This window comes from Eschrichtius robustus, chromosome 7 (assembly GCF_028021215.1).
Source record: "Eschrichtius robustus isolate mEscRob2 chromosome 7, mEscRob2.pri, whole genome shotgun sequence".
In the NCBI taxonomy this organism is placed as follows: domain Eukaryota; kingdom Metazoa; phylum Chordata; class Mammalia; order Artiodactyla; family Eschrichtiidae; genus Eschrichtius; species Eschrichtius robustus.
In genome coordinates this window covers 91,062,594-91,077,822 of record NC_090830.1, presented here as the reverse complement: position 1 = coordinate 91,077,822, position 15,229 = coordinate 91,062,594, and the positions used below count along the sequence as shown (strand labels likewise).

The following is a 15,229-nucleotide window of genomic DNA, read 5'->3' as shown; positions in this document are numbered from 1 at the left end:
GATTAGTCAAAGTGAGGAACAAACAAGATAAACGAGAACCCTACAATCGTGGGACTTAAAATCCAGTGGGGGAAGACACATCAACTAATAAACTATCACAAACTGTGATATGTGTTGAGAGAAAAAAAAACAGGTTGATAATAATAAGGCAGAGAGAAACTTGGAGGGGACACTATTTTAGACAGACCCTGAGACTGGAAGGATGGAAATGGGCAATCATGCAAAAACTGGGAGAAGAAATTTCAGGGAACGGGAACATCCAGCTCAGAGCCTAGAGGCAGGAAGGGCAGGTTTGGGGAGCAGAAGAGAGGTCAGTGTGACTGGTGAAGCTGGAAAGTAGGGTGTCCTCAGATCCTGGGGGCCTTAGATGTCTTCATTTTCCTGCGAAGCCTCCCATGTACCTGTAAAAATAAAATCTGTATGCATTTCTCCTGTCCATCTGTCTTCTGTCCACTGAATTCTCAGGCCTAGCTGGAGACTCTAAGAGGGTGGACGAAAAGTTCTGCTTCTCCTGCGGTATATTATACTGAAGAGATTCGGTGAATACACAGCATGTTTTGTACATATTCTCTTTTTTCACACAAACAGCATATTTGTATAGTTACTGGTCTGTATCTAGTTTTCTCCCTGAACAGGCCATCTAGCAGACCCTTGCAAATCACTTCTTATAGAGTTGTCTCACTTTTATTAAACGGTGCAGACCATTCCCTGGCATGGATGTACCACCACTTATTTGACCGACCCCCTATTGACTCAGGTTGTTTTCAAATGTTTTGACATCACAAGTGATGCTACAGTGACCAGCTTTGTACACATGTCACTTTGGACACATGAGTAAATCTGTAGGTTGAATTCCTAGGAGTAGAACTGCAGGTCAAGGATGTGGATATTTTAAATTGTGATCTAGTGCCAGCCTGCCCTCCTGCAAGGTGACACTAATTTACACTCCCAGCAGCACTGTTGCAGGGTGTTTATGCCCCCTATGCCAAGCCATTGAAACGTTTTTCTTATGCCTTTGTAAGAAGGATGCTTCATCCTCACATTCACATGCTCACGTGCGGGGCCCAGGCACAGTCCAGGCCTATGTACCTCCCAAACCTCTCCCCTCCCCATGATGCGCCCCCCCCCCCACCCAAACTCTGTGGTGCCAAGAGCAGGGGCTGCAGCATGTTTCCATGATCTCCTGATGTTTTCCCTTGGGGAGAATTAAGTCACAACCAGAATAAACCAAACCACAAGAAAAATGTCTGGTGAGAGCTGGGTTTATAGCTTAAAAATTGATTCTGCTAGAAAAGAGTGGCATTCTAAAAACTGGAAAATGAACCCAAGTGAACTATTCCCTGCTCTTCCATTTAAATTAGCCCTGAGAGGGCTCCACCCCCAAGTTTAATCATGAGTAAGAATTCCCTCCTGCCGTGATTCCAACTATCACTTTAAAAAGAGTGGAACTTCAGCTTCATAAGTAGAATTTTTTAGGATCAGCTAGATGATATATTATCATTCCTGATGGGTGAATAACCAAGTACATGGCCACACCTGGTTCTGTGTATGATAAGGAACAGGTTGTCTGGAAATCCAAAACTGCCAGAGCTCAAGTTAGAGGGACAACAATTGGCTGGGACATTCTATGGAAGTCCACGCCAGCACATTCTGCTAGAGGCAGGCCTCAGTGTGCAAAAGGGGGAGGCCAACTGGAGGCTCCCTGAAGATTTTTTCCAGCACTACTAGTCTGCAACTGAGTACAATGCCCTAATTTTATAGGTAGAAGAAGTGAGATTCAGAGCTGTCATGTGAAGTACCCAGTAACAGAGCTAACGTGTACATTCTCTTATACCTGTGCGAAAAATCTACTGCAAAGAAAGCTTCAACCCTGCTCACATGTGTCACGCTTCCCTTTCCATACGTCTGCTCACCTAGACCTTGTTATCAATACATTCTGTTACGGTAGTGTATGGAATAAGTATTCTCTTATCTCAAAAAACAGTACAGATTGCTGAGAAAAAGTTAAGTATCAAAAAGGAGAGAGACTACTTCAATTCCATTTGTGTTGGCTACCTATGAATTCGGGCAGCTACTTTTTCTCTATTGATCACTTTTAGATGGAGCATTCAGTCACACTAGTAATCAAAGAAACGTATATTAAAACAATAAGGAGATATTATTTTTATACGTCAATTTGGCAGATCTGAGAAGAAATATAACACTTGGATCTCTTGATGGCAGCTCATATTTTCAGGTGGAGACAAGGAGCAGGGATGCCCCCTGCCTGCCTGCATGTGCCACTTCCACAGCAAGCCTGCCAACAGCCAAGCCTCCACCCTTTCTCTGCTGGCTCAGGGGAGACCAAATGGAAAAGGATGGAAACTGCACCCGCATAATGTGAAAAGGATTACAAGTCCCGAACTGTTCAAAGCACAGTGTGTAGCATTAGCTGCATTTAGAATCTGCACTCAGTGACTGAAGTTGAAGCATGTTTCTAGCCAGGGCAGCTCTGTATATCGTAAAACCCAGACTTGTGGATCTCAGCATTTATTTGAGAAGTTAGTATATATGAGAATCACCCAGGCAGCTTGTTAAAGTTCATCTTCCCGGGTTACATTCCCAGTTGTTCTGATTCAGCAAGTGCAGAATGGGCCCCGGAATTTGCATTTTAATAGGCAGCCCAGATGATTCTGATGCAGACGATCTGAAAACCATACTTAGAAACTGATCCGTGGACACCAGCAAGGCTATGAAAGATGAGGTCCCATCACATGCAGGCACATTGCTATAACTCATCCATTTGCTCATGCTTTCATTTAATAGACACATATTGAATGTTTGGCCTGTGCCTCCGCACCAACATAAAGGGAGGGAAAGCATATCTTGTGGTGCGCATAGTCTAACAGGAAAGAGAGAAGAATACCAACTGTCCTGGTACAGCATGGGGTTGGGGGAAAATACAAGCATTCTGAGGGCACAGAGGAGAGTGCCTGGCCCAGACAGTGCCCAGAGGTGGGGGGCAGGTGACATCAGAGAAGTGGGTCCCAAGGAGGTGACCCTAAAGCTGAGGTTGGGTGTTGAGACAATTAAAACAGAGGAGAAACTTGGCAAGGTACAAAGTCTTGAGCCAGTTGGACATGTTTAGAAATTAAAGGTCGTTCTGTATAATTAGAGTAAAAAGGCAGGTGTGTGTGTGTGCCCACTCGCCCACTCATGTAAGGGTAAGGGAAGCAAGTCCAGGGAAGCACAGGGCCAGCTCAGAAGTGGCCTTGTGCACAAAGTATGCCAAAGAGAGTCTCAGAAGGTGTTCAGTAGGGATGACACGTGCAGCTCTGTATTCTAGAAAGTTACTCGTGGCGACTCACCCAGGGGGAAAGTTACTACGTGCAAAGGTTAACACAATTCTTCGCTTTCTACAAATGACTTCAGCTAAAGATACCTACGAAGAGCTTGACGCTGCTCCCTGCTGTTCAGAGCAAAATTACCTCCCTTTGAGCTGATTTCATTTCTAACAAGGTCAAACTAATATTTTACATTGAGTTTGTATGAAAAAAAATAATAAACGTTTAGTTTTTCATGTAATTAAAAAGAACAGCAACAGTAAAAAAACAACTCCCATGTGAGTTCTAACCCTGGACTGGGTCTGGAAGCACATTTTTTTAAGTGGAGACTCACTTCACTTCTGTGAGCAGCTCTGTGGAGGGGGAACAAGGGACCGTCCCCGACCACGCAGTGGCTGACACAAGCCCACAGTTAACATACATTAAATAAACCACTCCTCATGTCAAATGGAGCTGTTTGCAGAGAAATGTGTTCATGGCTCTGGGAATCGTTAATCAATGACGCAAAAGTGGCACAGAATAATTACCATCCCAGGTATCGCTAGAGGCGATCAGAGCTCCAATGTTCTCACAAAGAAATGAGTTAAGCTGCTGCCATTCCGAGCTCCAGGTCTGCCTGCTTCCCCTAGAGGCCTCTGTCGGGACAAGCCATCCAGAAGTCTGGAAGGAGATGTGCCCCGGTTTCTCCTGGTCTGCATCCGGCAAAGACCATGAAAGCAAGCGCTTCTGAGATGGCAGGGGAGGAGGAGCCAGGGCTCCACGCCACGGGCTGCCTGCCCACTTTATGTGATGGCCACTTGAAGGCAGGTGCTCCGGGTTTTCTGAGCCTGGGCGCACAACCACCACATACACACTGCTGTGGGTGTGCTTTCACTTAGAAAAAGCACAAGACCCAAAAGGTCTCATGGAGACCTCTTCATTAGGGGAATTCTCAGCTTACAACAATACTTGCCTCAAAATGTTTCAACACAAGCAGAAAATATTAGTCTGGGGAAATGCAGAAAATAACCACCTACACACACACACACACACACACACACACACACACACACACACACACACACACACACACACACACACACACACACACACACACACACGCCTGCCGTGGTCAAACTTTCTACATGTTTGCTTAAATACGTTCATGGTTCCAGGGTCAGTGCAACAATCCTCCCTTCCTCGACTTCTAGTCCCTGCCCTTGACAATAAGTAGAATGGACAAGGATTAAGGAGCTGGGGCTAAGTCATGTGCAGGCCGGCAGGCAGGCAGGCTGGCACATGTGTGTCACGCTATGTCCTGGCGGAGACGCCGTGCATAGTGAGGAACCTGGAGGCCTGCCTACCTGAGGCGGCATTAACCAGAACATTTGCAGAGGAAGCCGAGGGGTCCTGGAGCCAACATGTCCAAGGCCCAATATAGGAAGGTTGTTGAAGAATAGGGTGGTGGAGAGTTTATCCGAGCAATTCCAGTTAGCAGCCTCTCTCGGCTCTGGTTCTGCCATCTTTAAGATGAAAATGATAAAGCCTCCTTCACAGGGCCCATGGTGAGACTCGATGAGATGTATGAAAAGCACCCAAAGCAAGTGCTCCAGACGTCCAGCTATTGACGCTTTTGCCAATAATAGTGATAAACAAAGAGCAGAACGAGGCTCTCCATCCAGTCTGAGCACTTGCCCTGTGCCAAGCTGCCCTCCTGGGCATGAACTGTTGGCATCTTCTTCCTTGGTGGTGGTGGATCTGCAAGGCAGCCAGGCCTGCTCAGCCATGCCTTACCTGCTCCCAGAGGGGCTCCCCCAATGAACGAGGTATGCCCAGGGCATGCCACCCCTCAGGCCAGTTCCCGAGGTGCTCGAGAGCAGACCCATGTCCCTGCGGCGGGCAGGCTGCCCACGCCTGGAGCCCCTACACTGCCGCAAGGCACACCGGAGCGGGGGGCTCCCCATGGACGGTCTGTTGATACAGCTGTGTTCTCCAGTTCAGCAGATCTTTCCAGAGCACAAATACTACGAGTCAGGGAAGGGAGAGACAAGAATAAATTCCAGCCTGTCCCTGCCTTTAAAGGCATCACAGGAAGACTCAGGAATAACCACAGAGCCGTGTGACAAGGAAGACGCCAGCAGCAGAGTGAGCAGAGTGCTGTGGGCGGCCCGTCGCTATGAGTGCTCTGGGGACGGACACGTCAGCACAGGCTCACCCAGGAGGAGGCCTCTGGTTGCAGGGGAGTGGTGAGTGGGTGGGCATGAGGCTGCGAGGATCTGGCTGGTGGAGGTGTGGGCAGTGGAGGGGGCCAGGTCACAAGGGCCCACCCCACAATCAGCTCTGCAGCCCAGACCCGACTCAGCTCACTCCTCCAGCCCATGGATGTCCCTGAGTTCCCAGGCCGGCTTCCCTATGCTTCTCTCTGCCTCAGGCTTTAAATTCAGGGGACTCACCACACATCAATCCAGGCCCCAAACCCAGCAACTTCCCTCTTTCCCACAAAACGCTGTATTTTGTAGTGGACCTAGAACCCTAGATGGGCCCCATCCCAGCAGGTCAGGTTTCTCGTGGGCTCTACTCTGACCCTCTGTCACATCCTCCACCATCTCAGCAGGAAACAGACCCACTCAGACCTGGATTCCCCCATTTTGTCCAAGCTCAACACTTGCCCAACCTCCACAGTTCCTGGCTTCACAGGCCCCCAGGAGCATCCTGGAAGCCCCGGAAGCCGGCTGGGGCCGGGTTTAAACAGGAGCGTTTCCTCATTTGCACTGACAGGCCCTTTCCCACTTCCTCAGGGCCACGGCTTAGGTACCAGGGTTCATACCCCACTCCTCCCTCCTTCTTGGAGAGAACAAATGCTAAGGTACCATTAAAAGAGCCACGATCACAGCGATAATAGCAGATACAAGCCACCGAGAGTTCCTCTGCGCCGATTTGGGGCAAAGACACGCAGTGTTAAGTGGTGGAGGTGGGATTGGGACCAGGCTAGAGCCTCTGTCCACCTAGCCTCCTGGGAGCCTGTCCCCAGGGTACCCTGGCCAGTCTCCTAGACCTGCTTCTCCAGGGAGCAAGTGTGTCTGGTTCCAGTGACCTTGCAGGAACTCAGGCTGAATTGGCAAAGAATCTCTCCCACAGTTTACCATGAAGTCACAGGCAACAAGCACAACCCAACGAAATGGATCAAAACAACTCATGCAAAGAACCAATGTCTGGACAATGTCAAGAATGGCCTTGCCTTGCCCTGCTCAGTCCCTCTGTGCCCCACCCCCCAACCTCGTGTGGCCCCTCCCGGCAGGTAAGGGGACCGCAAGCACTAAGCAGAATCAGGACAGCTCCTGCCTCAGACCCTGCTGCGTCTCACATGCTCCTGTCTGCACAGCCTGGAGTCCCTGCCACCACGGTGAGCCACATGTGGCATTCTGACAGCTTCCTGCTGTGTGACATGGAGATCCGGAAAGACTGAAGTTTAAGTACAGGGCAGGGGAAAACGAGAGAACAGCCTCTTCCTGCTCCTGACCTGCCTCTCAGAGGCTGGGAAAGTCAGTCACCTGTGGGCTTCAGGCTCTGGCTCCCCCAACAAGACCCCTGAGTGAAGTGTTGCTGGGTGGGACGATTAGCAAAACTAAGACTCTCAGAGGCCAGGACAAGTACCAAAGGCAAGAACCTGCTGCACAGGCCACGCTGGGACTAGCTCTGGCCGGGACTGTAAACTCCAGACCTTGTCCTCAGCCCAGCCCAGTGAGGGCTGGAGCCACCTGGCTGGTCTTGGCCAGCACATGGGAGTCAGGCCACCTGCAGAAGCCCTTCTTGGAAGGCGGGGCATGGATTAGGTGACATGTGGCCCCTCAGTGATGCCAGATGTGGCAGGCAGTATTTGGGGACAAAGATGTCCCCCAAGAGCCTCATCCCTGGTTATCCCATCTTATACTAACCTAGGTGCTGCTTGAAGGGCTTGAAATTATTTTTCATTCCAGATGAAATTAAGGTTGCAAATCAGTGGACCTTAAAATAGGGAGATTACCCTGGATTATTTGGTGGGTCCAATTCCCATGAGGCCTTAGCAGCAGAAGAGGAAGGCAGAAGAGTTGGTGGGAGAGATTCAATGGAAGAGGGAGGCAGAGGGGAGATGAGGGGGAGGGAAGATGAGGCAGAAGCAGCTCAGAGAGACCTGTAGTGTGAGAAGGCTACTGCAGCTGGCCTTGAAGATGCAGGAAGAGAGCCACAGGCAAGGGATGTGGGTGGCCTCTAGAAGCGGAGAACGACCCCTGGCTGACAGCCAGCCAAGAACAGGGAACTCAGTCCTACGGAAGCATGGAACTGAATTCTGCCAACACCTGAATGAGCTTGGAAATGGATTCATCCCCAGAGCCTCTAGAAAGAAATGCAGCCCTGCCAACACCTCCTGTGAGGTTTCAGTCCTGTGAGACTCTAAGCAGAGAACCCGCTGAGCCATGTTGTGCTCAGACTTTTGAGATAATAAACGTGTGCTGCTTTAAGTCACCAAGGTTTTGGTAATTTGTTATGGCATCAATATAAAATTAATATACCAAATAAAACCAAAGCATTGCCATTGCTCTCTTCTTATCAAAATGATGAAAAGAGCCAATATGGAGACAATATATAATCCAGTATTTCCTTACCCTATCAGGAAAGTAGGAAGGGATGGCTGGGGTTTGGTTTTAATCTGTTTAATATGCATCCATCGTATCAGGATTTCTCACCTTGACACTATAGGCGTTTGGGACTGAATAATTATTTTCTGCTCTTCTGAGCATCGTAGGATGTGAAGCAGCATCCCTGGCCTCTGCCCCCTAGATGCCAGTAGCAACCCCTCCCCACCAAGTCACGACAACTAAAAATGTCTCCAGACATTGGCAAATGTCTGTCCCCAGGGGTGGTGGAGGGGCGGGTAAAGCTGCCCCCTGCTGAGAATCACTGCTTTATATGATCCTTTAAGGGCAGAAGGCAAAGAAACGTTTTAAGAGTAAGAAAGCATTGATCTCTTAGCTGTTTTCAATTGACTAGGCATTTACTAAATATCCATTTACCTATATGAACATATATGATATGTTCAAACTGTTACCAGCTGTTAGTACTCAGCAGCTGGATATTGTGGCTATGTATACACACATATATAAATATATATGTATATGTTACGTATGTATGTTTTATATCCATTTTTTAAACTTTCACACAGTAGACGACACTACTTCCATAATCAAAATAAAACGAACGTGGATATAATCGATCTTCACTCATCGGCGTTTACTGACAGGCTTCTCCAGGCATGCCTGAGGTTAGGCACCTGGGGGTCCCTCCATCAAGGAGCATCAGTAGAGTGAGAGAGGCAGACAGGTGAAGTGGGGAAGGTTAGCCTGTATGTCAGGAGCAAGGGTAGGTGGAGATGCAGCGGGCAGTAGAGACAGGGATGAGGGAGAGACCAGCTCTCCAGGTTTCAGACTGGGGGCCAGTCAAGATGGGCTTTGGAGAGTCAGCTGCTAGGAGTCTAGCGTGCAGAGCACCACAGATAGACAAACCAGCATGCGCAAAGGCACGGTGCTGAGGTGTGATAGGGACTTGCAAATGTGCTCTCTGGCTGAAAGCTGTGGGTTCAGCATGTATAAGGACCTTGTTGTTCCAGGATTGTTTTGATTGAACTGCTACCCAAATCTGAAAGCAGCTAAACAACTTGGCAGAAGTTCTGAAGTCATCCATTTGGCCAATGCACTTCAAGCCAGCCCTTTTTACCCAACCCCTGGAAGGAGTAAATCCCAGTCTGACACCCTGCAGGAGTCTCTGCAAGGAATCTGCCCCTGGAAAGGACATGCTTCAGTTTCCGCACATTGCTCACGCCCATCACAAGCTCTATGAGCTTGTCACTTGCTCCTGGATATCCAGGCTGCTTACTCAGTGGCCCGTAGTTCAGCTCCACTCTCCTCCACCCTGCAGCCAGACTAGCCCTCAGCTCTCATGCATTCATCTCTGGGTAGCCCCTGCATGTCTTGCCAGCCCCCCCCTGCCTGCTCCTCTGTTTTGCTGGGGCTTCTTCTTCACTTACATCCCATACAGAAGAGTTGATGGAAGAGACAGATGGAAGTCTACCCAGCCCTTAAACCACTCAACCTTTGGAAAGGGAAGAGAATTAGTCTTTAATGAGCCACCTCATGAGTGCTGGGCGCTATGCTAGTCACTTTGCTTCCATTATCCCATTTAAGCCTTATGAGAATTTTGTGAAATGGTTGCCATGCACTCCATATTAAAGATGAGAATAACTGAGGCTCACGAAGGTTAGGTAGCAGGCCATTTAACATGTGGCCAAGTTGGGATTTTTAGCTCAGGTCCGTTTTACTTTAAGACATGTGCTTCATCTTCCATACTTTCTTAGACTTGTGTAAGAGGGCCTGTTCCCGTACCTCAGGGGGACCCTCTGACCCTCTTCCAGTCATACCCAGGGGACATGCATGCACACCAAGAGCCTGGGCTCCCACAACCCAGCTCCAGGCATCCCCAACAATGGATTTCCCTGCTGACTGGCCCAGCCTGCCTCCTGGCTATGCATACTGTATCTCCAGGTCCACCCTTTCGAGGGCTGAAGGTGCTACAAGTGTGCTTCCTCTAGGCCTGAGTGGCGGCCAGGGGGAGCTGGTTTCAAGGTGAGGAGTGTGGGGACAGCTGGGACATATGGGTCACGTGTCCAAACACATCCACCAGGGCCCCTCACTCAGGCATGGGATGGATCCCTCAAGTGGTCAGGCTGTGAGCAGGGGGCCAAGGTGCTGAATTACAAGAAGGTCAAGAATTCTAAATTTGAAACTGGCCCCCTAGGTTATTATAAAGGTCAATATAGGACATTAGAACATATTTCATTTAGCAGTTTATTCACTTGATTTATATCTTCTAAACATTTTGATGCAAGATGTGTGGGCATTTGCACCCTTGCTCTGGGCCCATAAATTTAGGAGCATGCTGTCGTTTTTGCTTATTGATTTTTTTATGGTGAATGGAGATATCACCTCCCATGTGAGTGCAGAAAGCTTAGTTCTCTCATGTCTGACAGTGTTTAAAGAATAATCATGATGGGCTGTGTTACCTTTTCATGATCAAGAAGCTCTTGTAAAATGACTTGTCTTTCCCGACACAGTTCCAAGAAATCTTCAGAGTGCAGGCTTTCATGTAAGGCGGGGAAGAAGGTCAGCTGGGTGCAGTCTACTGCCTCATCTCTCTCGCTCTCAGCTTCCTTTGGTGTCAGTTCATCTGCAGCAGCAAAAAGGGACATACAGTTTGTGCATGAGCCACCTGGAGTCACGAGGGACGGTGCACAGCCTGGGCCCAAGTCCCTGGGAGGATCTGCAAGGTTTCAGGGCAGACGTGAATGATGTGGATCCCAGCGTGTCCCTCACTGTTTCTGAAAGTGGACACACCCCTCTGACCCTATCATGTGGTGAACACACCTGCAGGTTGATTCACTCTGGAAGATGCACCCGGGCCTGGCTGCTCTGCAACTCTCCAGTGACCAGGGGGGATGTTTCAAATTCACCTTCATTAATCAGTAAAGCAATTTCCTAGAGGGTCCCAGAGGGTCACCGAAGATTTGCTTTTTCTGAACTTCACTTGATTCACTCTTGTTGTTTTTCTTTTTTTTTTTTTTTTTTTGGCCGCACCACGCAGCATGCCGGGATCTTAGTTCCCCGAGCAGGGATCAAACCCACACCCCCTGCAGTGGAAGTGCAGAGTCTTAACCTCTGGACCGCCAGGAAGGTCCCCTCTTCACTCTTTTAAGAGTGGGGTTTTTTTCCTAATTATGGAAATACTATTTTCTTAATGTAAAAAACTTGGAAAACCCATGAAATTGTGAGAAATTAAAAATTATGAGAAATAAAACAAGTATCACCCATGCACCCAGAGAGAGTGCTAATAACAGCAGCTCCTGTTTAGTGAGCACTTTCTCTGTGCTGGATACTTTAAATGTGCTGGACATTTTCCATCCAGTCCTACCTAGGTTGTAGATTCCACTCCATCCTCACTTTACAAATGAAGAAATTGACAAAGGCTAATTATTTTGCTCAAGGTCATACGGCTACTAAGAACTAGAGGCCGAATCTGAACCAAGTCCCTCTGAGTCCAGAGGCTGATCTTTTCATCTCTAGGCTGCTTGTCCTCCCTGGCCACAATTTGGTTTAACTCTGACATCTTTTTTGTACACACATGTATATGTACACACATAACGTAATTTCTGACATGGTAAGAATTATACTGAATTTATAGTGTTTCTTTTCTAACTTTTTTGCTCAAGACTACACCATGAGCACTTTCCATTAAAAGTTCTTAGAAAGCAACTTAAGTGGCTGTAATAATCTAGTGTGTGACTCTTCCATAATCACCCAACTCACCTCCTATTTTTTAGAGATACAACTAGTTTCTATTTCTACACTACCAAAATCCACTGTGCTGCAATCATTTGTGTGTACATCTAGACTTATTTCCAAAGGATGCACTCCTGTGCATGTGCATTTGGGTGCGAGCTAAGTACATACCTGTGTGGATCCCTAGATTTTTCTCCTCCACCCTGTCCTGGGTGTCCACCTGCGCGGAGCAGCACATGGCTGCAAGGTCAGGGTGCTACTGGCCACTTTCTTTGTGGCAAGATGCTCATCTCTTTGACCTCCTCCCCACCTGGGAACCTCACACCTGGATGAATGTAAGTGCCTGCTGCTCACAGCAACATCCATCAGAGGCTTTCCCTCAGGCAGAGAAAACACTGTGTAGATATAGGCACCCAGGAAGGCATGGTGAAGAATCACAGCCCTTTCTTCTCCTCTGACTGAGCTCCCTACTGGGAGTTGGGGGTCCATGCTGGAAACATGGAGGAGGCCTGGGATCACAGGTGACCAGAGGCCCTGCATATAGGGGACAAGGGGACTTAGCAGCCCATGGCCCTAGTCCACATAAAATCAAACACCTGCTTTCTACCACTGTACCCTCTGCAGCCACCCATTTTGAGAGGGAGAGCAGGCAGATTCTCCTTCTGATCTTAGGGTTATGGGGCTTGGGATGGAAAGAAGAGAAGCCAAAATATGAGTGTTACACTGTAATCCCAAGTCCCAAGTGGGACCCCCAAATCAACCTGGGATCAGAGCTCAAGATCCTCATTTCTGGGCTTTGTTACTGCAGACTGACAAGATAGCAAGCTCCATGCAAAATCCGGTGCTAAGCCACTAAATGAAACAAGTCTGATCAGCTCTAGGAAGTTGTCACTTGGTTAAGGATATGATATAAGCTGCAGCCTAGGATACAGTGAAACTCACAGACAGAGAGTGTTTGAAGCAAAAGGTAGAGTCTTTGGTAGAAACACAAAATCTGAAATATAGTGTATGTGTCTGTGTGTGTGTTTGGTATGTATTTGATGTGTTAGGGCCAAAATGACCTCTGAAAATAAACTAGATTTTTAGCATATCAACTCAACCAAATTCCTCCATGGGTATTACACAAAGGGTAAGCATAAACATCAACAATGATTCAAAGTGCTTTTTTAAATTGGAGAAATAATAATGACCATTATATCTGTCATCTTCACAATCAGAGAATTCAGTGTCAAGTATTAAATATTTATCCCATCCAATTTTGCTCTAAAATATTTTCCTATTTTCCTCCTAGGTGTTTTGGGTCACATACTGAACATGTATTAGTATTTGGGGGGGCACTTTTAAGGTTTCCCTCATATAGCAAATTGACAAGATAGTTTCCCTGAAAAAAATTCTTATTGTTGCAACCTAAATACAAAATTCTTCCGCCAGTGGAGTGTTCAGGTCTGGAATGGGTCCCTCTTCATTCTGGAGAGCAGAGTGATGAAAGGCCTTGCACTCCCTACTCTAGACTTGCAGCATTTTCTTCCTACAATATATTAACTTCATATCTTTAAGGAGATGTTAAATAAAACCAAGAATTGGTTTAACTGTTAAATAAAAATACAGATAAATTGAATACCTTGGTTTTCATCATTTAATTGAGAAATATCACCATTTCTGTCCTGACTTTCCTGAAATAAAACCAGAGAAAAGAGAAATTAAATCCTGGATACCTATGGGCCCCACCCCCCATTACACAGATTCACAAACACATACACACACATGCATATGGCTCCTTCAAATCACTCATACACTCAAGACTCAAAGGCAAGGGGAGCAAAATGCCAAATCCTAAAGGACCACAATAAAATGCAAGTATTAATGTTCTTGAGTCAAAGGGGAAAAAACCCACAATCTTCCATTAAGTAGGATTTACAGTAATTACCAAAGATTATGTCAAAGGGGAGTAGAGAGTATCCTGGCTGTCTGTGGTATGGGCCACCCTGGAGAGGGGACCAGGGACAGGGTCTGGGGCTGGACAGCCCAAGAGACCAGGGACTAGGTTCCATAGCCAGCCTTTGGCCTTGACATCAGCACCATGCGCAGGCTTACTTTTCCTGCCTCCATTTCCTAAGAAATGTATTGAGGGAAAAATACTATATATCACCAGATGTTTATAGACAATACACTAAAAACTAAAATGTCTACTGAATAAATGAAATATAATTTTTTCATTAGGTTTTATAAAGGATTTAATGTGGGTAAAAGATTCTGAGGTTACAGACTAGAGAATAAGCCCAACATTGTAACTCAGGATGAATGCAGAAGGAAATGTCTTGTGTTCCAGGGTTTGGAAAGGCTGCTTTTTAGAATATCTTAAATCAGAATTGTTCAATGAGGACATGAAATGCTATTAACAGATTTTTCTATATCCACTACCAAGCCAAGGATGGTTCTTCATCATTTAAAAGGCAAAAATGTAAGTTTGACAGACAGTCCAAGCTTCATTATAGCAAACACCTGGGGACCGTCCAGATTCCGTTGCCTGGGAATCCAATGCAGCTTCAGTTGTCATTTGGACTAAGTGGGTCACTGGCTCAAGCTTGCAGAAATAGCTGAGTTCAAGATATTTCCATCGTAAGACTTGATACGGGATTTGCTTGCACACTAATGCCCATAGAAGGGCTGGTTATGACTGCTCTATGACACATAACTTGTTCAAGCAGACAGTGCCCATCACGTGGCTCTTTTCAAACGCTGGCCTCCAGACCATTCTAACGGACTTTTATGGATGTCAGCGTGGTGCTGGGTCAGTGGTGTATATATGAACCACTCACTCACTTATTTTTTTCATTCATTCAGCCTGTAGTTATAGCATCCCTTCTATGTACCTGGGGAGTTAGTGATTCTTTCCTTCTGTTAAACAGCACCAAGAATGCATTACAGCACTCCTACAGTTAACTGCACGCATTATCTCTCCTACCTGTCCATGCCAAAGCACTCCTGATGGAAACAACATCAGATGGAAAAGCTAAGGAGACACCTCCCTACACATTGCCCGTCTGGAAGCATCCTGTCTTGTTGCATCTAATTCTTACCTTGAGCCTTTCTCGACTCAGGGCCTCCAGCGGAGACAAGCGTCTGATACGTTTCCTCATGCGAGCTGGTCCTTCTCTCCAGTCCAGTTCCCACCGGGAGCAGGGCGTGGCTTCTGCCATCTGACGCCACAAGCCCAGCTCCCCAAAAAGCTGCTCCTGGATCCTGGCCCAGGCGTTGGCTGCCTTGATTTTGCCACATCTGCGCCTCTGGGAAGCAGAAGTACAGCATCACCTCTGGACACATTTCCTCACCAGCCTGGCCCCAAACCTCCTGGGGTGAACAGACCAAGCCCCCCATAATTGCCTGAGGAAAATCACCCCTATAGGCAGCCCCAAGCACCTTCAGGGTGTGTAGTGTACTCTCTGGAGCTAGGACCAGGCCAGGAGAAGAAATCAGTTTTTCAGCTTTGAGACCACTGAATTCAGCTTCGAGGAGGAAAAAACCCTCTGCCCTTTGGCCTGCAGAGCCTCGTGACTGCTG

The 15,229-nt window shown here is 47.4% G+C and overlaps 1 protein-coding gene across 1 annotated transcript in view; it reads right to left on the bottom strand.

The window, feature by feature from the left end:
• Positions 1–15,229, bottom strand: part of WDFY4 (WDFY family member 4) — a 250,705-nt gene that overhangs the window by 83,326 nt on the left and 152,150 nt on the right. Inside the window, exons 41-43 of the mRNA XM_068548935.1 lie at positions 14,749–14,955; positions 13,290–13,341; positions 10,396–10,559 (exon numbers count right to left, since the gene is read on the bottom strand). Of these exons, the coding sequence (XP_068405036.1) occupies positions 10,396–10,559; positions 13,290–13,341; positions 14,749–14,955 (423 nt within the window). The remainder of the gene's footprint in view (positions 1–10,395; positions 10,560–13,289; positions 13,342–14,748; positions 14,956–15,229) is intronic.